Source organism: Phoenix dactylifera, chromosome 16, assembly GCF_051530095.1.
Source record: "Phoenix dactylifera cultivar Ajwa chromosome 16, Ajwa_hap1_PhDact_Kaust_v1.1, whole genome shotgun sequence".
Taxonomy (NCBI): Eukaryota; Viridiplantae; Streptophyta; class Magnoliopsida; order Arecales; family Arecaceae; genus Phoenix; species Phoenix dactylifera.
In genome coordinates, this window is record NC_143205.1 from 19,544,133 (window position 1) to 19,569,575 (window position 25,443).

Here is a 25,443-nt window from a genome sequence, read left to right on the forward strand (position 1 = left end):
ATCTGGCTTGCGAGGAATGCTTCTACGTTCGGGGAGAGGTGCCCCCCTCCGAAAGAGGTGGTGGAGAGGGCTCGTCTGCTAGCAGCGGAGATCCTATAGGCGGTGCAGTCGGATAGACTTTTGATAGCTCGGGATACCTGGCGCTTCACCTCTGCTCGTAGAGCGCCCCGTATGGTATTTTTCATCTGGGAGCCCCCACTCCCGAGTTTCCTCAAAGTCAATTTTGATGGTTGCATCCTGTAGGGAGGTACGAGGGGAGGTGCAGGCTTTGTGATCAGAGGTTCGGACTCCAGGATGATTACTGCTGGGGGTTGCCAGCTGTTCGACATCTCGATGCCCGGGGCGGAGCTGCGAGCGGCCTGGTCGGATCTGTGTTATGCGCGGCATGTTTTGCAGGCGAGAGAGGTTCTCCTGGAGGGGGATTCTATGACAATCATTAGTTGGATCCAACAGGCCGCTTGGGGGGGGGGTCGGCGACTACCATCCGCTGCTGAGGGATATCCGGGCTATGATTTGTGGTGGGATGAGTATTCAGGCGCAGCATGTATTTCGCGAGGCCAATGGGGCGGCCGATTAGGTGGCGTTGTTTGTCGCTAACCTTTCAGGGGATCACCTTTGGGTGGGGGAGATGGAGCTGCCTTGTGCGCTCTGGAATGTACTTTTTTTTGACTTTTTTGATTGTATCCGTACGCGTTTTGTATGATACCTCCATTTTAGCAAAAAAAAACATTTATTTCTATAAAAATACTATTTTTTAAAAAAATTCTAACCAAATGAAAATATTTTTTATTTTTTTATTGGCTAGATTTTTTTTTCTTCTTTTGCTCGCAAATCAAAAGAATCCTTAATATTTTGTACACGGCTCTTTCGGGTTTTTTTTTTTTTTTTTTTTTTTTGATACAAGACTCTTACGCTTATTTGGTCTGTTGGAACTGAACATATATGACATTGTTCGTCTCGGTGTGCTTGGACTATGGCGCCGGAGTATTATATAAATATTTAAACTCCGAGAAAAATGATGCCAGGGAGGGAGGGAGGGAGGGAGTATACCCTCGCTCAGCCAATTTATACCGAACCAAACGAGGGGGGAAAAGAGGTTTCACCAAGAATTATAACTATTGCTTCTCACCAACGGCCCACTGGCATAACGTTTTTTTTTTGGTAAACGCAAAGAGAGTTCGTTGGCAGAGCGTTTTTACTTGTCAAAGTCAAATCTCGTGGCCACTATTTGCTATAAAAAAAAAAGCTCCGTGGTTATTAAAAGCCTGGCCAACTCTCCTTCTCCCGCCACTCTCTCTCTCTCTGACACGGAGAACATAGACGGAGACGACGCCATGGACCGGATGAGGCCCAACGCCGCCAACAGCTGCCCGCTGACTCCTCTGGGCTTCCTCGAGCGCACCGCCACTGTCTACGGTGACTGCCCTTCCGTCATCTACAACCGCACCGTCTTCACCTGGTCCCAGACCCTCCGACGCTGCCTCCGCCTCGCCTCCTCCCTCTCCTCCCTCGGCATCTCCCGCGGCGACGTCGTATGGCTCCCATCCAATCCCATTCCCATCCAGAAACGGATTCTAAATTTTCTCTCCATCGATCATAATCTCTGCTCAAATTAAAATTCGATCTGGCTGCTAAAAGTATGATCTTTTTTCAGGTCTCGGTGCTGGCCCCGAACGTGCCGGCCATGTACGAGATGCACTTCGGCGTCCCCATGAGCGGCGCCGTCCTCAACACCATCAACATCCGCCTCGACGCCCGCACCATCTCCGTCCTCCTCCACCACGGCGGTTCCAAACTCGTCTTCGTCGATCCCCTGTCCCTCCCCCTCCTCCGCGACGCCCTCCGCCTCCTTCCCCACTCCCACCAACTCCCCCGAGTGGTCCCCATCGAAGACCCCTACGAGGAGAACGGCAAAACCTCCGACCTTTCCGCCGTCGGCGATGGCGGCCTCACCTATGAGAAATTGATCGAGATGGGCGACCCGGAGTTCAACTGGGTCCGCCCCAAGAGCGAGTGGGACCCCATGGTTCTCAACTACACATCCGGCACCACCTCCGCCCCTAAAGGCGTCGTCCACTGCCATCGCGGCCTTTACATCGTCACCGTCGACTCCCTCATCGAGTGGTCGGTTCCCAAGCAACCGGTCTATCTCTGGACCCTCCCCATGTTCCACGCCAACGGCTGGAGCTACCCCTGGGGCATCACTGCCGCCGGGGGCACCAACGTCTGCCTCCGCCGCTTCGACGCCGCCACCATCTACGCCGCCATCGCCACCCACCGCGTCACCCATATGTGCTGCGCCCCCATCGTCCTCAACATGCTCGCCAACGTCCCGGACTCCGCCCGCAAGCCCCTCCCCGGCCCGGTCCAGATCTTGACCGCCGGCGCTCCGCCACCAGCAGCGGTGCTCCACCGAGTGGAGGCGCTCGGCTTCTCTGTTAGCCACGGGTACGGGCTCACCGAGACGGGCGGAACGGCGTTGTTCTGCGCGTGGAAGGCGGAATGGGACCGGCTGCCGCCGGCGGAACGGGCCAGACTAAAAGCGCGACAAGGGGTTCGAACTTTGGCAATGACAGATTTCGACGTCATCGACGGCGCCACCGGCCAGAGCGTCCGGCGAGACGGTGCTACAATGGGGGAGATAGTTCTCCGTGGCGGGTACGTGATGCTTGGTTACTTAAAAGACGAGGTGGGGACTAAGCGGGCAGTGCGGCCGGACGGGTGGTTCTACACTGGCGACGTAGGGGTCATGCATGCGGACGGGTACGTGGAGATCAAGGACCGATCCAAGGACGTGATCATAAGCGGCGGGGAGAATGTGAGCTCGGTGGAGGTGGAGTCGGTGCTATATGACCACCCGGCGGTGAACGAGGCGGCGGTGGTGGCGCGGCCGGACGAGTACTGGGGGGAGACCACGTGCGCGTTTGTTAGCATGAAGGAAGGGGTGTTGGCGCCGCCGACGGAGGCGGAGGTGATTGCTTGGTGCCGGGAGAGGATGCCTCACTACATGGCGCCGAAGACGGTGGTGCTCAAGCCGGAACTTCCGAAGACATCAACGGGGAAGATTCAGAAGTACGTATTGAGGGAGATGGCCAGGGCCATGGGAACCCCTCGGCCGAGTCGGATGTAGGGAATCGGTAAGACGGGCGAGTTGAGGTTGGTAGGAGGTTGGTATGCTATTTTATTTCTTTATTTGAATTTGGTGGACAAGAAAAATGCTTATATCTTAAAGCATGCTTCGAAAATGATGTCAAGACGCAGCTGTTTGTCTTATTACTGGGTATGATTTAATAATAAACCTAAGTTGTTGTGTTTGTTAACGTTTAAATAATCTTAGTGATGCCATGCGGAATTACTTGAGCAACGGCAAAATGCTTTAGTAACTTGGAAATGTGACTCAAAATGTCAAGAAGCCTAACAGCTCCTGTACGTAGTGCATCTCCATTGCTCTCTTTGACATGGCATATTGAAATGTGCTGCGAAATAAGGCAAAGTGAATGGTGCAATAAAGCTCCACCAAACTTCAAAATGGTGCAAAAAAATTTTCCACCCTATCAAATGAAGTTTGCACCAAGTGAAAGCCCGTATATCGTATGGTGAAATCGAGTTCGTAGAGTGACTGTTTTGAGTGATTTTCCCGAGTTGCCATGTCATTGCTCTTTATTCAGTGATGCTGACCCAGTAGATGTTCTTTCAACATTAGTTAGGTAAAATAATGTAGATGGTGTTAGGTTTGTGGATGAATGTTAGCATAGAATGGTTAAATATATCCAAAACATCCGGACTTTGACATATTATCTGTAATCGAATGGATGTTTGGCCTGCTGAGCACAGCAAAATAGGTGTACTAGCCACCTATCCCATGGTGGAATTTGGACAATTTTGGAAGTCATCTCCAGTACCAGAGTGGCGGCCGGGTTTTCGAAAGCTGGTTATCAAAGATGTCTGTTTCACACCCTAACTTCCGTTCCCATAGGAGGTCGTCATCCTATCTCTCGAGACTTCACACCAACTGATTGGAAGCAAAGAGCTTTTATATTCAACTTTTACGTGGCGTAATCTCAAGTATTTGAGCTTGGATAATATGTTGTTTAAATATGGTTTGACAGTCGACCAGATCACTCCTAATTAAGTGAATGCATCTAAAGTTTCCTTCAAGGTGTGGGCTGGATTTTTTTTTTAATGGATGAGTCCAATATATAAAATTTTTAATAATGAAGTTAAAGAGTATATAGACAAAATTCGAACGCAGGTTCTCTGGTCTGATATTATGTTGAAATCACTAATTGTCTCAAAAACTTAAATTAATAGAATGAGATAGATTTATTTTTATATTTTATATTTTTTTATACAAAGGCCTATATATTATTTATTGGCCTAGATTTGTTAGAGTGGTGCTTAGCAATACCAAGAAGGACATATGCAGCAGTTTTACGACCGTTTCGACATTCACCAAAGTTAAGACAAAATGATTAAAATCCTATCTGAGGGAGGTTGCTTAACCTAAAATTTTGTACAGGACAGCAACTTATTATCTACTACCAAAACGGACACCACCAACAGTATTGACTTGGGGTGCGAACAAATATTTGAGTACAAGGATTTGTTTAAAAAAATAATATTCGAGCTTTGTTTGATCTTTCAAAAAAAAAAAACAATGCCCAAGTGGCATTGGTGGATGGATATATATCCAGATCACTGCATGGGCTCTGTCAAATGATCATCCATCGGAGTTAGGTGGCTTCTTGTCTGTGCCTTGTGGAGCGACATGACGTTAGACCAAGTACAAAAAACAATGCTTATCTCATATAAACAAGGAATTTGTGACTTCGTCCGGCTCCACAAATAACACGAGTAGGTAGGCGAGCTTGGGATCCAGTCCACCATGCAGATATGGGGTTGGTGCAGACCATGGAGTAGTTTATCTCCTCCTCCTGGAGAACCCTAATTTATCATTAGTTTGTCACCACTTCGCAATATATAATGCTAGTTTATGAAAAAGAAATAACAATGAGATGAATTGACTCCCTTCATATGACGACTTATTCGTGCCATGAGAATTTGAAGGAGTGGGTACGATTCATTTGCAAACCATTGTTAGGCAGCGCAAGTACTTGAAAACGGCATCCAACAACCGTTGAGAGAGATTGGTTTGCCATATCTACAAATTGGCTTAAATCTTAGTCTGGAACTTTTCTTTCATTATTTTTTTGCTGCTCCGGCTTGCAGACAGCAATTAATCTGCAGGAGTCATTTGACTAAGTAAATCTTATGTAACAAAACAAAATTGACTATATCTATGGACATTGCGTATACCTAATGATGGGTTTTGGAATATAGACGCCTTGGCTGCTCGAAAATCCTTTGTTTTAGTGCAGTTATGCGGATGGTAGAGTTAGGAGTTCCGAAACAATGATCCAAGGTGCATGTGACCATTCGCTGCAAGAATATTTGAGCTGGACCATGGAACTCTCAAGCTGAAATCAAATAAAAGCCAACGAGTCCAAAGTTCCTTAGCTAATGCAGTTATTTTTTTAAAGCCAAAATTGGCGGTGTGGTATGCAAAGATTTTTTTAGTAGTTAAGGATGATAATTTATGATCCGACCCATCAACCTGATTCATAAACGATCCGCTTTAAGCATGTTCGAGTTTGCCATAAATAGGTTTGGGCCATAAATGGGTCAACCTATATAGACCTGTTTATTACATGCGTTGGGTTTAGGTTTCGACTTTTAACCCGTTTTAACCCATTTTGTAATTGGGTCGGATCATAACCTGACCTATTGAACCTATTTAGGATATGTTTTATGTGTTTAAAATCTACTTAACCTGTTTCTGTCTTGTTTAACTCGATGCGCTTAATTTTTTAACCTATTTAAATCCCTTTAATCCATTCAAAATCCATTTAACTTGAATCAGCCTATTTTACTTGTTTAAGAAACATGTCATATTCAAGCCTAAATTTTTGATCTATTTAATAAACAAGCTGGATTTGGGTGGATAAATTTTTGATCCGACCGAACCTGATTGTCCCCCCAACTAGTAGTAGCTGGCAACAAACCCGAAGTAGCTCTTCAAGGTTGAACTAAATGGAATTAGTTACAAGCCTGCGATAATATAAATTTGTTGGTAAAATATAAATTCCTTGGTAAAATATAAATTTTATCACCTAATGTGTCTAGTGATGGAAACTATTTTGTTTCCAGATTCATAGCCATCACAACATACTCAGCATTTGTGACCAAATCAATATTGTTGATTATACTTCTATAATTTGTTGTTTTCGATGATGAAGCACTTTTATTGCTAATTGTTTTGGTAACAAAATTTTTCATTAAAAAAGATGGCTTCTAATGACGAATATGCTATCACCCAAACTCAGATATTAGGGATGGAATATTTTGTTGCAAATTGTAAATTATTGGCGATGAATATATCTTCCCCATGAATAGCTTATTATTTATTGTAAAATAGTTTTCGTTGCAAAATTTTTTAAATTAGTAATGAGAGGTTATTCATCACTAATAGGTATTCTTCAATAATGAAAACCTTTTTCACTATGAGATTGGTATTCGTCAGCTTATCTTCAACAACTTTTACAGATAAAAGTTATTATATTGCTAAAAATAATTTGTTGTTAGAAAATAATTTTAGTTTTCAATGTAAATTATATTTATGAGATATAATTGTTAAATATAAGGTCCATATTTTATAAATATCATCTACCAACAATATATTTGAACCTAAAATCATGGAATATATGAAATAACAAATCAATTCAAAAATAATTCAAAGACATCAATCATCCACACATTTTATCAACATTTACTAATGTAATATCCCCATAATAAAATTGAAGCCCGCTAAATAAAAATATTCCAATAATTACCATAAGTATAATTGGTCTAGAATCCAACAAAATGTTTCGTATTCTCTTGATATAAAAAATTGTGATCCAAATTAATCTGTACAAAAATAAACATAATGTGTAATTAGTCAATAGGGTAAAGTCATAGACTATATCTCTCATTTAATAAACAAATAAACAAAAAATAAATAATATTTTCAGAACATTCAACAAAAAAATATTTTATCATAAAAGTAATATATATATATATATATATATATATATATATATATATATATATATATATATATATATATATATATATATATATATATATATATATATATATATATATATATATATATATATATATATATATATGTTGTCTGTGACTAACCATGAGATAGATTGGTTATTGAGCAAATCCTACAATATCTCAGTTGGATTAACTAATATTAAGTTCAGTTGTGACCTCAAATTATCTATCTTTGGTTGCTTAGATTGTTTCTTTATATTTTGAGCCGTTATTAATTGTAACAATTGAGTCTCCAATAGTGATTTTTGAGTGGACCTCAAAGTACTTGGCTTTGGACCATATCCGAGATCCTTGATATACTCTGATCATGCACTAAGTATATGATCAAAGCCAAGTCAAAATAATTGCCATGCACATTTACATTCTTAGCGGAGATTGTGCTTTTATTTTCGAATTTGATATTTCTATTGGTAAAAAATATGTCCATAATCTTTTGAAATAGGAAAAGCATGCGGTTCCTATTTTTTCCTCATAATGTGAAAAATTATGTATAATTTGGTCGTATCATGAATGTGGATATTACTGTAAAAAATTTTAAAGAAACATATTAAATGAGATATTTATTATAAAATTGACTGACAAGTCTAGCATAGAAAATATGAGTAATTGGTTGCAATGCACCAACTTACTAATAATAATGCTCCACATTCAAATGTCTTAGATTTTACTTCAATTTCTCGGGATGCTTAGCCCTCAACGGTATAAATTCCTCATTGCTTGTCGGGGCCCTCATTTCCTGGTGTATGTCGCGGCCCTTCATTGAAAGCAAAAAGGGAGACTGTCATGCAGCAACAATCACCCCTAGCAGCTTGAATGGCCTCAATAGTTATTAGGTGTGTGTATCTACATACATACATACATACATACATACATACATACATACATATCATGCTCTATTGTCCTCTGTTATCGCAGCATCTACGACAAGTGCCAATGAGAAAAGCAAGGCATCATGCCCTTTCCTCAACTCAATAGGTCTATTGATGTCCTCTTCTTTGATGATTGCCAACACACCAAGAGTTTCCTCAAGGACAGAATTAGACCTATTCAAATTCGGAATGGCCCGCCTAGCCCATTGGACAGAGTTGCTCTTAGATTTTGAGCCAGATGGGCCAGTCTAGCCTAAAATTTGAGCCCGTCTATTAAACAAGCCGAACTTTGGTTTGCATCAAGCGGGCCTAGCCCATGTTCAAAATTTATATAATATATTTATGGCCCAAACCCCACCTATGCCCGATCTGGTGACCCATGCATGAGCCTAGTTTGCAGCGGAGGTAGGGGAGGTCGGGTCGAGCTCCACCACCATATTGATGGGTCATACAATGGGGTAGTTCTATATACACCCCCCCTATTGCTCAGGACACCCCCCAAAAATTAAAAAAAAATTAAATACTCTCTACACCCCCCCATTTGCTAAGGACACCCCTAAAAAATTAAAAATTCCTAAATTACCCCCCACCCTCCCCACCCCCTCACCTAAATTGCTCTCTACACCCCCCAACCCCCCCCCCCCCCCGCCCCGCTCTTCCCCTCCAAAACACCTCGCCAACGCCCAAAACCCCCCCGTTCCCCCTTCTCCCTCTCGTCGCCGGCATTCTCCCGATCTCCGACCACCTCGCCGGCTTCTCCCGGAACCACCTCGCCGGCTTCTCCCGAAATTTTTTTTTTCACGGTTCGTGCTCCGTTCGGCACTGGATCGCCGAACAAAAGGCTTCTGTTCGGCTGAACAGTGCCGGATAGAAGCCTTCTGTTCGGCACTGTGCAGCCGAACAGATCTGTTCGGTTGAGGGTTGCCGAACAGAAGGCTTCTGTTCGGCACTGTTCAGCCGAACAGAAGCCTTTTGTTCGGCGATCCAGTGCCGAACGGAGCACGAACCGTGAAAAAAAAAAATTTCGGGAGAAGCCGGCGAGGTGGTTCTGGGAGAAGCCGGCGAGGTGGTCGGAGATCGGGAGAATGCCGGCGACGAGAGGGAGAAGGGGGAACGGGGGAGGAGGGGTTTAAGGGGGGTTTGAGGGGTGTTTTTTTTTTCTTTTCAAAACGAAACGGAGGAAGAGGAGGGGGGGGGGGGGGGGGTGTATGAGAAAATTTCAAGGGCAATATGGTAATTACACTAAAGGTTAGTTTGGGTATTTTTTTTTTTGGTTTTTGGGGGGTGTCCTGAGCAATAGGGGGGGTGTATATAGAACTACCCCATACAATGGGATGCTAGCCATCATCTGGAGGTCGAATTGAAGCCAACCCCAGCCAATGCACTTGAAGCGGAGAAATTATATCCCCATAGCCTACCACCTCCCCCGCTCCCCGCCGGACCTCCTCTCCTCCTCCCCTGCCATCCACACCGCCCTCCGCGGCGTCGCTAGCGATCTCGAAGCAGCCGCCGCCGCCCTCTCCACCGACCACTCTTGGAGCCGGATCTACGTCAATCCCTGATCTCTGGGATCTCTGCAAGAAGACCATCGATCTTTCCCGGGACATGCAGCAAGCTGACCTCCGAGTAATCCTCCCCTCCTCGATTCAACTCGATCTCCTTTCCCTCGAATTTTTACTGAAAAATCTTATCTTTGTTTCATTGGTTCAATTTGGGCAGCAAGAAGGTGACGGAGAACGAGGAGATGGTGTACACGATGCTCCAGAAGGAGGCCGAGTTGCGACAGAGCAACAAGGCAGTGCAGAGCGCCATCATTACGGATCTCACCCGCGCCCTAGGGATGGACTCGATTGACCACGACAAGCTTGGGGAGCAAATTAAGCTCTTGCAATCCGATCTCTCCGAGTCGATCGAGCACCGTCGCCACACGACGGATCTTGATGTCACTGGAGAAGATCTTCGATAGCCGGTGGTCCATGAAGCTCAAACTCCGTCTGCCTCTCCTTTGGACTCGGGAGAACAATTCCGGTGCATGAGAGCCGGAGGCTGGCGGCGCATGCGAAACCCTAGGGTTTCTCTAGAGACGACGGCAGAGGAGAATGAGAGAGGGCGGAGAGAATTCGAACTCCATTTCTCTCTCTCAGCTTACGTGGATCTGCGACATTTAGATTGCATGGTTTTTCCTGATGAGACCGGTCTACCGCTGAGCTGGTAGACCCAGTTTAACTAATAATTTCTCTGGATAAAGAGTTCAGATCCTCGGGCGAACGTGGGCACCGTGACAGCGGGGATCTCTCTATATTCAAAACAGCAGACGTGCTTCTGTGGTAATCTATTGTTTTAGTTTCCTGAATCCTACTCAAATCCAATCAGATTAGCCTGTCAAAGTGAACCACCATTATAAATATAAATGATAACCGGCAATTTGTGCGGCAGGCTGGAGCATGGTTGGATTGAGGGTACGTCGACAATCTCGGAGCAAACCAAACACGGTGGAGACATGCACCGCCCCCTGCGGTGTAAAACACGCAACTCAGAAGATCGCAACTCGTGGAATCCTCCCAAGGGCCGCTAAAAGAGGCAGGAGTTTCTCAAGAGTCTTACTCACCACCCCCTCTTTCCACGGCAAGCATTTCTCTCGTACATGGAATCCAGCTGTATCACCGTAATGCCCATGGATTCTTATCGCCAATATATTCACCAAACCTCTCGTATCATCATCCCTAGCCCTTGCTCCCCTTTGGCTCCACGCCGTCCCTCGGCGTTCGCTCTCCGGGGAAATGGCGAACGCCGGTGAGGGAGAGAGTCGGCAGGGCGCCGGGGAGATGTCGTTGGAGCAGCATTTCGAGAGCAAGGACATGCCCTCATGGAGGGATCAGCTCACCTTCAGGGCTTTCGCAGTTAGCCTGATGCTAGGGTTCTTCTTTAGTTTTATCGTCATCAAGCTTAGTCTCACAACCGGCATTATTCCCTCCCTTAACGTCTCCGCCGGGTTATTGGGGTTCTTCTTTGTGAAGACGTGGACTAAGATTCTCGAGAAGGCCGGTCTCCTTAAGCAACCCTTCACCCGCCAGGAGAACACTGTCATCCAGACCAGCGTCGTCGCTCTCTCCGGCATCGCCTTCAGCGGTAATGCTCATTATCTTTAAGATATATTTTGTGCAAGGGGAAGACTCAGTTGATTCATAAATGTCATGGTATAAAAGAGCATGAATAGTATCCCGCTGCTAACTTTCAATCTTCTTGGCACCGGAACGAAGTATCTTAGTTGATATATCGGCCAGAATGGTGAATCTGAGATTTTTGATCATTTTTAAGGTACTCATTTGGATATTTATTAATTAAAAAGTAATTTAAGATCTCGCAAGATTGGCCGAAAAACTTTGGCTGAAATCGACATTTTATTGATTGACAACAAATCATTTAATATAAAAAGGGCGAGATTTTGAGTATATCTGTGACTTGATACCAATACCAGTACATGCCAATACCTCATCCAATGAAGATGATGACTTATGTGGACACTTAACTGATTTAAAAAATCTAATATTTAGTGTGTCATTGAAATCCAACTCCAAAATTTGTGAAGAAGTATTTCCTAGTAGTAGGATAAATCATGTATAAGCCAAAAATGTTAAAACCTAATTAAATGCGTTTATGTGTACACATGCGCGCATGCATATATCTAATTTTTGCCTAACACTTTCAAGAATGGGTAGTCTGGATTCTTATAAGTGTTTTTTTGCCTAAAATACAGAACAGTTAGGACTTAACATTTAAACGATACACTGAACAGAATGTTTTTTTAGTTACTTATTCCATCAAAAACATAAGAAGAAAGACTTGAATTTTTAATTATAATGCAAACAGTATACACAGTATAGCCATAGTCCAGCTACCCTGCATTGCTTTTAGACTAAGGCCTTGATGCTTTGGGACTAATCTTTCATCATTACACGAAGAATGCAGTTTATTACTTAATGCTTTGGCTTTTCTATCGAATGGAGAACCACTCGGGGCTTCCACTGGACGTTTTTCCTAAGCGAGGAGTAGGTGTTTGACATTTCATAGTAGTTTATTGTGAGGCTTCGTCATAAAATTTTAATTTCATCAGGTGGTTTTGGGAGTTACATACTTGGGATGAGCAAGAAGGTGGCAAATGACCTCAATGAGGGCTACACTGCCAGATACACGAAGGAACCTTCTCTAGGTTGGATGATCGGCTTCCTCTTCACAGTTAGCTTCGTCGGCTTGTTCACTATTGTGCCTCTAAGGAAGGTATATATACATAGATAATTGTCAAACCTATTGTATAATTAACATATGTTTATTTGAGAAAGAATTCTATAACTAATGATATTTTCTTGCTAATATTATTTGAACTTTCTAAGTCATTTAAATGTAATTTCTCAGATCATGATCCTTGGATACAAGCTAACATACCCAAGCGGCACAGCCACGGCCTACCTTATCAACAGCTTCCACACCCCTCAAGGAGCTCTGCAAGCAAAGTAATATAGATGGCATTAACCTCTAGATTTTTTTTTTTAAAACCTTCTAAGTTTATTTCTAAAAAAGCCTTCCAGCTTGTAAATCTTATTATGAATTCTTCGTAGCTTACTAATTGGAATCTAAACCATCTTCTTTCAGGAAACAAGTCACGTTTCTGTTCAAAACCTTTGTTGCTAGCTTCTTGTGGGCTTTCTTCCAGTGGTTTTACACAGCAGGTGATGGTTGTGGGTTCGCTGCTTTCCCAACCTTCGGGCTTAAAGCTTATGACAGCAGGTATAAATAATTGTGACATTAAACGCGTATCTTCTTGCTGAAGAACAATTGCTTTTGCTCTGCCTGTACTCATTATACTTTCTGCTTCATTTTTTTTGAGGAATCTTTTTGACTTCATCGAAATTGTATTTTTCTGGAGTATGTTTAAATTTGATAACGTATAGAAATAGTTGATGACTTTTCGTGCCATACTAATTCATACGTCTGTATGTTGAAAATATAGTACAAAATATATGTTGTACGTATCAGTCAACTTATAAACATAGCTATGCAATAAGTTTGGTGCATACAATATGGCTTATACATGAATATGCATACAACATGCAAAGGCAAATATTTTGTACATGCGAACATTTGTATGTCTCCATGTATAGAAATTTGTTTGCACATGCAGTCGTCCACAATTATGTATAATACAATGCAGGCATCTATGCATGCATATGTGCAAGGTTACATGCGTACATGTGTTTTCAGAGAGATTGAAGACTAGTGCTTTCTCATATTATGATGTTCTGAGATTTTTATGTGGAATTTTTTGGATAACATATCATGTATAATCTAGGGAGATTATAAAATGCGTGTAAACGAGCACATATAATTATATTATATATAGACCAAAAATTTCTTAATAGCATTTGTTCACTAAATATCATGCAAAGTATACTTTTCCGGAAGTGGGTTCAATCAGACTTTAAAAAGAAAGAAAAGAAGGCCAGAAGAATTAGTGTATAATATCTTCTATGAATATAAAACATGATCGTGATCTGTACTCCAAATTTCTCAGATTTTACTTTGACTTCTCGGCAACCTACGTTGGAGTGGGAATGATTTGCCCTTACATGATAAATATCTCATTGCTTCTTGGGTCCATCATCTCTTGGGGCATCCTGTGGCCTTACATCGATAGCAAGAAGGGAGTCTGGTATGACGCATCAGTCCCCTCCAGCAGCATGCATGGCCTCACTGGATACAAGGTAACCAACCACATGCACCACTCTTCTCCTCCATATTCCCATTGTCCTCCAGTTCTATCTGATCGCCCTCACTTCCATTCGATGCATTTTATAACAGGTGTTCATCTCCATTGCCATGATCCTTGGCGACGGCCTCTTCCACTATCTCCTCGTCTTCTTCAGAAGCTCCTATGACATCTACAACAAGTGCCGACAACGAAAGGAGGTTATCACACCCTGCACCGACGATAACACAACCCCCGACAAACCCCGCAGCTTCGATGATCGCCGCCGCGCCATGTTCTTCCTCAAGGACCAGATCCCCATCGGATTCGTGGTCGCAGGCTACATCATCCTCGCGGCCATCGCCGTCATCGTCGTCCCCATAATCTTCCCCCAGCTCAAATTCTACCACGTCGTCGTCGCGTACCTCATCGCTCCCGTCCTCGCCTTCTGCAACTCCTACGGCACCGGCCTCACCGACTGGTCCCTGGCATCCAGCTATGCCAAGCTCGCCATTTTCATCTTTGGTGCATGGGTCGGTCTAAGCCATGGTGGCATCATGGCCGGCCTGGCGGCCTGCGGTGTGATGATGGGCATCGTGTCGACGGCGTCGGACCTCATGCAGGACTTCAAGACCGGCTACCTCACACTGGCGTCGCCGCGGTCCATGTTCGTCAGCCAGGTTGTGGGCACCGCCATGGGGTGCGTCATCTCTCCGATAGTCTTCTGGATCTTCTACACGGCCTTTCCGGTCGGGAGCGAGGGATCGGAGTACCCAGCGCCATATGCCAAGGTCTACCGGGGGATAGCTCTGCTCGGAGTCGAGGGCTTCTCTTCCCTCCCCAAGAACTGCATGAACTTGTGCGTCATCTTCTTCTCTTTGGCTATTGCGATTAATGCACTGAAGGAGGTGGCCGGGCATAAGAAATGGCGGATAAGTAGGTACGTGCCAAGTGCCATGGGGATGGCGATACCATTCTACTTGGGATCATACTTTACGATCGATATGTGCGTAGGGAGTTTGATACTGTTCGTATGGGAGAGGATGAACAAGAGACATGCTGATATCTTCGCACCGGCACTGGCATCGGGATTGATATGTGGGGATGGGATATGGTCGCTTCCGGCGTCTTTGCTGGCCCTGGCGAAGGTCAACCCGCCCATATGCATGGGGTTCTTGTCCCGAGCTGATAAGGCGATGGTGGATGCCTTCCTGAGTGGTGGGTCATAGGCTCTCGAGTTGATTCAATGGTTTAAGGTGTAACAAGGCGTTTAGGTGGCATTGTTTTCTTAATTGATTTTTGTTTATAAATGTTGGTGCCCCATGTCCAGCTTGGGGATTGGGGAATATAATCTCCTGAATTATGGAAAAAAAGCGATAGGGAGAACAGTCATCTACTTCAGTTATATCTGTATAAATTAGATGACATGATTTGTTTTTTAAAACTATGGGAAGCTCGAGAGGAGGAAGGAAAGGGACAGGAAAAGGGAAATACAAAATAAGAAAGGACAAGGGAGAGAGTGAAGGGACAAATAATTTTTTTAAAAAAAAATCAAGTGAGGATCAACTTATAATCATTTTCCTTTTTGTCTTTGTTTAGGGGGCCAACGTCACACTTCCATTACCTATTCTTCTCATCTTCTTTTACCTAAATCTGATATTCTGTTTTTAGATCCATGACTCAATTCTCATCCGACATGATTCAATAGATTTGACAACATATAATACAATACGTCCAAGTGGGAAATGCATTAGATAGTATTGTGATCACGTACGTGCCCAAATGACTATTGGTAAGAACAACACTGATAACACTCGTTTTTCCTTATAGATAGCCTACAAATAATTAGTAAGCCAAGGTGCGAGCGACTAGAAACATACTATAGTTTTTTGTTCAGCAAGTTGTGCTAGTAATATCTTTGATGCTTGTGGTACTTATTTATCTGTTTAACTCCTTTCGTTCGGCAGCACAAGAACATTCAAACATACAAATGAGTATAAAAGAATAACATCAACATTATTTGATTACATCATTTGTCTTGCAATAAATTTTTACGTTTTCAAAACATATAATATTTATATATAAAAAATATTTTAATTAGATGAACAATGCAGATAATTTGTTATCATCCCCATTGTATCTCTATCTCTATATCTATATATTAAACAGTTAGGGGAGAGAACGTCCTAACCTCTCCAAAATTTAGGGAAAAAAAAATTCAAGTAAATCTGAGAAGAATCCCCAGGCCACCTAATTCCAGAGACACATCATTCACCGAGCTAGTCTTTATTTTTAGTCGAGTCATAGCTGGTTTTTAACTTCAATAATGACTCTTATTATGGAAATAAAATAATTGACTATGCTATTAAAGGTATGGAATTCGCCTAGCTGGTCTTTATTTTTAGTTACAGCCTTAATTGGTTTTTAACTTTAATTATGACTGATTACGGAATTAGTTATGAAAAAAATAATCATTATATTAATTCGTCTAGCTAGTTTTTAGTTTTAGTTATTAGAGTCCTAGCTGGTTTCTAACCTTAATTATGACTCTAATTATGGAAATTAGTTATGAAAATATTAACTATGTTATTAAAGGTATAAACTTCTGATGGAGACTTGGAGTAGAGAATTTCAATCTACTCTCACATGTTGGTATTCGGGCTTTTATTGAGGAAAGAAAAAGGAGGAGGGAAGTCGAATGACTCCTCGCTCTAAGCCGCTTTGAGAAATAACGTATTAATAGGCATAGAAATTAGAGAAGTCCAACATATTCTATGAATCTGAAATTAATAAAAGAAAGACTAAAAGAGAAGTTTGGTTTAATTAGGAAACAAGAACAGAGAAGCCCCATAGAGACGTGTTGTGAACTTCTGATCAGAAATATTAAAAAGTGTCTTTACCCTTTACCCTTGCTTTTTATTTTTTAAGGTCTATCTAATTAAAAAAAATTCCATCTATGAACTTTGTCCCTTGCAACTTTCTCTCACCATTGCTCTAAGATCGGTCCCTATTCTTTTTTATTAAATATTATAATTGTTACAAAGTTTATTTAGCTTAATATCTTTATTTGCAATTATCATCTATTAATGTAGTTGTTACAAAGTTCGTGTGCCTATAACAACATCTATATTTATACAATCCTCATCTAATTGATTTTCACGAAATTATGTAACAATCGATATAACAGTGGATTAAATTACTATAATTTAGGATTTTCTGTAAATGAGGGCAATGTAGATACCAATATCAGGAGTATACTTTATTTTTTTAACTCCATATTCTAAGCTCCTTTTTATCATTCAATTCGGATGTATTGGTTAAGTGGTACCAATGCAATCTTACATATTCTCATGATTCCTTAAAAATATTCCATGCTTTTTGAATTCGATTTACTTTGCATGAAATCATATATTCAGTATGTTTGTCATATTAATATCTCCTTCAATTATTATCTAAAGTATAGTTCAGATTTCTTTAACTTCCTGAGAATCGTGCAGCTATTAATATATAAAAAATTCTATGTTGATTAAATTATCAATTGAGCTAAACTATTTCATTTGATATATCGATTACAAATAAAAAAAGGAAGAAAATTAAACTATTCGATAGGCCTTCGTAACCTAGATAACTAGCTTTTTCTTTTTCTCTTTTTCTTTCTTTTTTAATTTTAATGAGAATTTGAATATAATATGCATGACAAAGGATTCTAATTTAAAAGTGAAAAATAACACTACATGCAATCTTGATGTACATCTTAATGTTTACGGTCAGTGGATCTAAAATCTTATATTAATTCTTTTTTTTTGGGTTAAAAAGCACCATTTATAGAGTTCTCACATAAGTACAGCTTGCCAAATCAAAAAAAAGAAAAATGATTCAGAAGATGGGGTATACCTCCGACCCTAGTCTAAATCAATCCATCCGAATGCTGGGCCACAAAAGAGGTGCCCCAATAAAAATTCATGTTTAATCGAACAAGAATCTCTAATTCGATTATTAATAAAAATTTGAATTCTATTTTTTTTAGTATTTATTCATTCTTCGACGTTATAACGGCCGTTATTTTGTGAGCTGGCTTCCCTCCCTCTCCATGGCTGGAGATAAACTTCACCGATAACGCCCACGCGCTCTCTTGTCGTCTACCAATCGCCAGATCAACGGCTCGTATCGCGGCGGATTTATCTACGAAGACCTTCGAGAATCCCGACAATAACGGGATCCACTTTTCGCGACGCGTAGGTTGGTACATCATCAGCCGTACCTCTCAAGCCCGCTTCCCATCGTACGGTCCATTGGGACGGCTCGTTCGAAATGAAATTACCCAAACTGCCCCTATTCGCACGTAATGTCGCCAACATCGTATTAATCTCGTTCCGTGTTTCCGAAAAGCGGTACTCCCGTGGCTTGGCAGGATTTGACCCCCAACAAACCCGCTCGGCCCGAAGTCCGGGTCGCGATCCGATCACTCGCGGTTAGCTCACCCCTCCCACTTCTCCGACTCCCCAGTCCCCACCTCCACCTCTTCTTCTAATCGCCCCGGCCTTTAAATAACCCGACCATCACCCAGCTTTGTACTCGCTCCTCTCCTTATTCTGACGGCCTGCCGCCATGTCTCTGCTCGAAGATCTCGTCAACATCAACCTCTCCGACTCGACTGAAAAAATCATCGCCGAGTACATATGGTTAGCAAACTGTGCATATTCCATCGTTATTCTTGGAAGATAATTTTATTCTTCGTAGTGATTTCTGATTTGCTTTTGGTGTTATTCTTTTCTCTCTATCTTTTTTTATTTTTGACCCTCTCCAGGATCGGTGGATCTGGGATGGATATGAGGAGCAAAGCAAGGGTTAGTGATCGTTTTTTTACTTCTTGATCTTTTTCTTTTTCGGTTCTCGGCTTCTTTTTTTTGCGGCAGTTGACGGAATGGAAATGTTTATCCTTGGGTTGGTATAGACTCTTCCGGGGCCGGTATCCGATCCGTCCAGGTTACCCAAGTGGAACTACGATGGATCCAGCACTGGCCAGGCTCCAGGAGACGACAGTGAAGTGATCTTATAGTGAGTTGGATTTGTTTTTTTAGATTTTATTAGTATTGGTTCTGTGTGAAATTTATGACCTTCTTTTTGTTATTTTTAGTCCTCAGGCTATTTTCAAGGATCCATTCAGGAGAGGCAACAATATCTTGGTATTAATATTCAATTTACTCTCTCTTTTTTGTGATCTTTGGCTAGATCGGTGGGTTTTTTTTTTTTTAAATGATCTTTTTCTATAATAATTTTTGTAGGTTATGTGCGATACTTACACGCCTGCTGGGGAGCCGATTCCTACCAACAAGCGGTTCAACGCGGCCAAGATCTTCAGCCATCCAGATGTCGTCGCCGAGGAACCATGGTATTATTTTTTTCAAAGTATTTTATAATTTTTCATAATTTTTGTCCCCTAATTTGTTTTTTTCCTTTATATAAGTGATTAAATTATATACAACTTTTTTTTATTAATTTAATTGGAAGAAGCCCCCCAAATGTAAATAAAGTTCTGCTTGATTTACTTAAAAAAATATTTGTTCTAGGTGGTGGAATGGATCTAATATTTCCAGCAAGCATGGAGATCAATCTCTCTCTCTATTTTCTTTTTGTTTATAGGCTTATGGCCAATCAAATTGGTCTTATTCCTTTCCTAAGTGAATAGTGGCAGTGGATAAATCCATCTGGATCTTTCTTATTTTATCATGATCACTGAAGTGAGGCCCGTTATTTAGATTTTAGAACCAAGAATAAAATATTTTGCCATAGAAGACTGGGTAATTAAGTGGTCCCCCAGGAGATGCTTGTTATGTTTGTCTCTCACCTATTTAACCACCCTTTCCCTCTTTTTGGTTTCCCCATTTGTTTTTACCTCCTCTTCTCTGCCTTCATTTCGACCCTTTTACTATCTTGAAATTTTTTAAATTATAGCTCTCTTACTTCTCTCTCTTAATTTAGAGCTGCCTCCATCATTGTCAATACAAAAATATAAATCGGTTTCTTTATTCTCAGGCAGTTTAGCTTCTGGTGCTTTAAAATGCTGTAAGGAGTAAAATATTTGAAGCCGGCCGAGCCCTGTCTAACAGCAAACTTCATCATTGTTGCCTGGTTGTTTTGTGGGACAAACTTGATTTATGAATTATATTTTAAAGAAGGTTAGAAATGATAGGCTAGAAATAATGTTTTTATTGGTCTTAAGTAGTGCACCTGGGCATCTGAAATTGGGGCTTGTTTATGTATAATTAGTTTCTGTCTTCATATTTTTATTTGTTGAAGTGATCCCTCATCATGGATCAGACATATTAGATCGATAGTCTTTCCTGGAATAAGACTCTGCAGACCCTTCCATTGGTTGGTAATAAATATTAGGCCCTTAATGATGGTCACTGGGGTTCTTCTATGAGATTGTTCATCATCAGCATTTCGCACCATCATTTTACTTGGCATATTGCTGTATATTAAAATAAGTAGTATTGCTTGTTAGAAAATTTGCAGCATTTTTTTAATAAATTGATGACAGGGCCACTTACAAAAGTTTAACAACATTGCAATTCTTGGCTTTCTTTTATTTTCTGATCTTTCTGCCACAAACACCCTAATACATTATACAATTACAGACTTTAAGTACATCTATCCATAGATTGAAACTAGCATCTATCTCAAAGGAGCCATTGATTTCCAAGAAATTATGCATATTTTCTATCTCATAGATGCCATGATTTTCCAAGAAAGGATATATCTTAGACTGGTATCATCTTAACTCATACATACTATTAATTAATTTTTCTCAGAGTTGATTACTTCTAATGAAATGAGCCTATAAATCTGACCTAGAACATCACACCTTTTCTCCTGGTCAAGTACAAGCTGATGGGCTTTTCTGGACAATGTTCAGAACGAACAAATGTTAGGAGGCCTTTTTCTCGTCATTAGTTGCAACTATTGTTTAGTACTCTTCTATTTGTCTTAAATATATGCTTAATCCTGGGTTAACTTCATTGTTCTTGGACTTTGCTTTTGCTTGCCTTCACGTAGGTCACACCAAGTGACCTTGACTTCCGCTGAATTAAACCCATTTGGCATTTAAACCTTTTTTTGATTTTTTTTTTTTTTTGGTTTTGGGTGGTTGGGGGGGGGGGGGGGGATGGCATCGGAGGAGGGGGGATTACAAATTACATAGGTTATATGTTAACTGATACTTTGTTTTGGGATCAGGTATGGCATTGAGCAGGAGTATACTCTGCTTCAGAAGGATGTCAAGTGGCCTCTTGGATGGCCAGTTGGTGGCTACCCAGGCCCTCAGGTTTTTATCTAATTATTCCTTCATATTTATATTTCCAAATTAGCAGCCTGCTAACAATTTTTACTTATCTGAGCCAAAGAGTCCAGATATTTGGCAATATGCAGGGTGAATAGAACCAGTAGAAATAAACATTTGTTTAATTAGTTTTCATATGGATCGTAACATAATATTATGCTGTAATTTGTTGAAATGCCTATTTTAAAATGTATTACTTATTTGTTAATACTACAAGATTTGTGATTCCAAGAAGAGGATAGAAACTTGCCTCATCACATGTAGAAGGTAAAATGAATAAGGGTGCCTAAGTTATAATTATGAGCAACATAATATGTCTAAATGGCAATATAACCGTATATGTCAGTGTTCAATTTGGCTTTCCATGTAGTATGTCAATAGCCAATTATTGGTTCTCAACTTTTTGCAAATTATGAATCATAAACTTAAGGCAGTAAGTATGAAGCATATGCCCAGTAACATAATTGTAAGATAACATTGTCCAAGGGCACTTTTCCTGGGAGTTTGAAACTCTAGTAACCCTCTTTCATTGCCATGTTAATACACTTCTAATTGGCTGATTGTTGCGAAACTACATGTCTGATAGCTTCTTATTTGCTCACTTATAAATTATTGTCCTGCTTCTAGCTTTTGTTGATGCCATTGGTTTCCTAAATTAACCAAATTTATCACATGAATTGTCTTCTACAGCACAGAAGAGATGTCCTTATTTTTTCCAAAGTCACCTATTTCTCTGAATTATTCATTTGTGTGTAGGGCCCGTACTACTGTGGTACTGGAGCTGATAAGGCATTTGGCCGTGACATTGTAAATTCTCATTACAAGGCATGCCTTTATGCTGGAATTAACATAAGTGGAATCAATGGTGAAGTTATGCCCGGGCAGGTAAAATTTTCCTATTTGTTTTGTAGGCCACAATGTGAATTTTATCTGTTTATCCCAATGATAAGGGGATAATTACTCTTGTATCATTTGTTTCCTTGGTCATGAATTTCTTTAATTTTACCTATGTATTCCATATCTTTTCTCAAAAGAGATGATGTTTTTTCTGGTAACAAAAGAAATGATGGTTTTAGATGATTCAGCAAATACCTACTATTTGGCTTATCTAGAAGTTTGCTTTTGGACTTTCTCCTCTTTTATAATACAAAGAAAATTATCTTAATTAAATTTTTATTGTTCTTTTTAAAAATGTGACTAATAAATGGATGCCTTGATGGCATTCTGAAAGTCTAAGCTTCGACCTTACTTGCAGTTTTCCTGATGGAATTTATTGTATTTGACAGTGGGAGTTTCAAGTGGGTCCTGCTGTTGGAATTTCTGCAGGTGATGAGTTATGGGTGGCCCGCTATATTCTTGAGGTGAATATAGCAAATTCTTCATAAAATGAATGTTTCATTTAAATTGAAGGACTTTCCATCTGCTTTTTTATGAATTTCTAAAGCTTAATTTTAATAATATGCAGAGGATTGCTGAAATTGCAGGAGTTGTTTTGTCCTTTGACCCCAAACCTATCCAGGTGTGCTGCTATGTTTTTTCCTTCCTAAATACTCCCAAGCAAGCATATTTTTAGTTTTATTAGTGTTGTTAATTCCTTCAATTACAACTAGCCATGGATGTCTCTTCATTTGTAATTTTTAAATGGAATCAGGGTGATTGGAATGGTGCTGGTGCGCATGCTAACTACAGGTGAGCATTTTCTCTCCCCCTGCTAATTTCACATATATGTACAGCATATACAATTTTATTAGTCTACAAAATCTCAACACTTTTTGAAATTGCTGAAAATTTCTAGTGCTGTTGATTTTTTTTTTAAAACATTTAAACAGCACCAAGTCCATGAGAAGTGATGGTGGAATTGATGTGATCAAGAAGGCAATTGAGAAACTTGGCCTGAGGCACAAGGAACATATTGCTGCATATGGTGAGGGCAATGAAAGAAGATTAACAGGTCACCATGAAACTGCTGATATCAACACATTTTCATGGGTAAGGAATGCCGAAGATTTATATTTTGTTTAAGAAATATTATAACCGACAAACTTTGGTTTACTTTTGCTAGGAATCGCTTGTTACTTGCTTCCACCTAGTGACGAGTGTGAGCCACCTTACAATATAGCCAGCCGTCTTAACATTAGTAGACAACCTATAATGAGACTTCATCAAGAAAATACTTATAAATGAATAATAAAGGAGATTTGATAAAATATTCTCTATTTGGGGTCATCCTTATTATAGAGTGAGCTTTGGTGCAATGATAAAGTTGCCCCATTGTTACCTTGAGGTCATGGGTTTGAAGCATAAAAAGTGCCTCTCTATATGCTGGGGTAAAGCTGTGTACATCTAACCCTCCCCAAACACCCAGTAGCAAGAGCCTCATGCATTGTGCCTCATTTTAACTTTCAATGCATAATATTATAGAATTCTTGAGGACCCATAACACCATAGAGCTTCTTAAATTAATTGAATGGCATGGATAATTATCTGATATACTTGTAATACCTGAAATTGCAGGGAGTTGCAAATCGTGGTGCCTCTGTTCGTGTTGGCCGTGAAACTGAAAAGAATGGCAAAGGTATGACAATGTTTCTTCAATTTATTGTTAATTTGCTCCCCTCGAAAAAAAACAATTTATAGACCATTTGGTACAGACTCTATAATAACAGTCTTTCTAGATTGTGCCATGACCACAGGTTGATACAATATTTCATAAGTATTCTTCAGTGTTCAATAAGTATTTCCCTGGTGTGTTCATAGCTTGGTTCCAGATGAATTTGTCATATTTCTCTCCTTTTTTGGTCTGGTTTTAGTTTCCAGGGGAACACAGCCACCCCTTCCCCTTCCCATTCCTACACATGCATGCACACCTCCAGGATCTATGGTAGCATTCCCGTCATGGTGCCTCATGCTTGCAAATGCATTTGTTGGACTTCATTTTTCTTTTCATGATTTTGCTTTGATGAGAAGTTTTGTAGAGTCCACTTTCCCCTCAAGACTTGGATGTCAATGCATCAAACATCGTGTCAAGTTGAAGCTTGTTTTTAGTGTATTCTAAAACCAATATAATTGGAAAAAAATGGAAAAAGAACTGTCTAGGATTTTTTTCCCCGAATAATGTTGAAAAGAAGTAAAAGCTTAAGACCTCAGGGTTTTCATTAGTCATAGTTATTCAATTCTGCTCTGATGTGTAGGTTACTTTGAGGACAGAAGGCCAGCATCTAACATGGATCCTTATGTGGTGACCTCAATGATTGCGGAGACCACCATTCTTTGGAAGCCGTGATGGCCAGCAGACTGACTTATGCATACACAATCTTAAATGATTCCTGTCGGACTCGGATCCATATCTTTGTGGATTGCCTTCTCGTAGTGGTCCTCTACTTCTTAAAAATTGTTTTGTAATGCATCTCAAGAACATGGATTAATGGATATTTGTTATTTGGAATCATGATTCTATGAATGCTTGTGTTATGAAGAATGCTTTATTGCTACTCATGCTAAACTAGTATCATGATGGATTTGTTGCACTTAAATGGCTTTTCCTTGTTTGTATTGCTACTATAGCTTTAATTCCCAACTTGCTTTTCACCAAAGCATAATTCTCTATCTATAGAAAATTTGAACTTGCACGAAAAATGCCAAAGGAGCTGAAGTTTCTTTTATGTTTTTGAGTGTCACTATGAATACCAAATTTGATGCTAGGATTGCAACAACCAACTGAAAGATAAGTATGACTCTTTTTATGCTTGATTGGTTGGTTATAGGGCTGGTACGTCTGCCCCCGTGTTTATTTGTTTAGGTAGTAATGGCAGGCTTTTGTACGACACTGTCTTGAAATAGTCGGCAATCAGAAACAGGCTGCTGTGGGTCTAAGGATATCACGTACCCTAATTTTGGGTGGAATCTTACACAGTGGCTTTTGTTTAATTGGGTGACATGAATGAGGGTATGGTTATTAGTTGTGGTCGATCTCCTTGTGTTTGCTTAATCTATCATATCTCATATGTGATGTTAAGATAATGTTCTTGCTGAACAAGCTATGTAATTTGCTGGCAAAATTACTAGAGATAGTTTTTCGAAGTTTCGGCAAGCTGGTGAATGATGGATTGTAAAGATACATGGAATCATTGGCATCTTAGTAGAGTAGAGAAAAAAATTGTGAGCCCCAGACCTTTCTCTTTTACAAGGAGTTGTTGTCTATGATATTATTTGATAATATTGTGAAGATTCGGTTTGAGTGCTAGGCTAAATTTTCTTTTATGTTGATATCAACTTGTTATATGACTTCATAAGTTCCATTATATGACAAGCTTCAGATAAACTAC

The 25,443-nt window shown here is 40.6% G+C and overlaps 3 protein-coding genes and 1 pseudogene across 3 annotated transcripts; all 4 read left to right on the forward strand.

The window, feature by feature from the left end:
• The first annotated feature begins 1,260 nt into the window (after window positions 1-1,260).
• On the forward strand, window positions 1,261-3,320 carry LOC103716968 (2-methylpropanoate--CoA ligase CCL4-like). The gene is made up of 2 exons (XM_008805191.6): window positions 1,261-1,532; window positions 1,655-3,320. The coding sequence occupies exons 1-2, from the start codon at window positions 1,335-1,337 to the stop codon at window positions 3,128-3,130; spliced, it is 1,674 nt and encodes a 557-aa protein (XP_008803413.2). The 5' UTR covers window positions 1,261-1,334; the 3' UTR covers window positions 3,131-3,320.
• A 7,493-nt stretch (window positions 3,321-10,813) lies between these two features.
• Window positions 10,814-11,182, forward strand: LOC149751158 (putative metal-nicotianamine transporter YSL5 pseudogene; annotated as a pseudogene).
• A 965-nt stretch (window positions 11,183-12,147) lies between these two features.
• On the forward strand, window positions 12,148-15,137 carry LOC103718610 (putative metal-nicotianamine transporter YSL14). The gene is made up of 5 exons (XM_089927742.1): window positions 12,148-12,311; window positions 12,447-12,544; window positions 12,684-12,818; window positions 13,603-13,792; window positions 13,890-15,137. The coding sequence occupies exons 1-5, from the start codon at window positions 12,174-12,176 to the stop codon at window positions 15,003-15,005; spliced, it is 1,677 nt and encodes a 558-aa protein (XP_089783868.1). The 5' UTR covers window positions 12,148-12,173; the 3' UTR covers window positions 15,006-15,137.
• A 3,037-nt stretch (window positions 15,138-18,174) lies between these two features.
• LOC103716959 (glutamine synthetase nodule isozyme-like) lies at window positions 18,175-24,613 on the forward strand. Its single transcript, XM_008805181.6, has 13 exons — window positions 18,175-18,458; window positions 18,584-18,623; window positions 18,731-18,834; window positions 18,914-18,962; window positions 19,062-19,168; window positions 21,016-21,103; window positions 21,875-22,003; window positions 22,405-22,479; window positions 22,584-22,637; window positions 22,770-22,807; window positions 22,948-23,107; window positions 23,633-23,693; window positions 24,310-24,613. Exons 1-13 carry the CDS (start codon window positions 18,385-18,387, stop codon window positions 24,399-24,401), a joined length of 1,071 nt encoding a protein of 356 aa, XP_008803403.2. The 5' UTR covers window positions 18,175-18,384; the 3' UTR covers window positions 24,402-24,613.
• The last annotated feature ends 830 nt before the right edge of the window (window positions 24,614-25,443 follow it).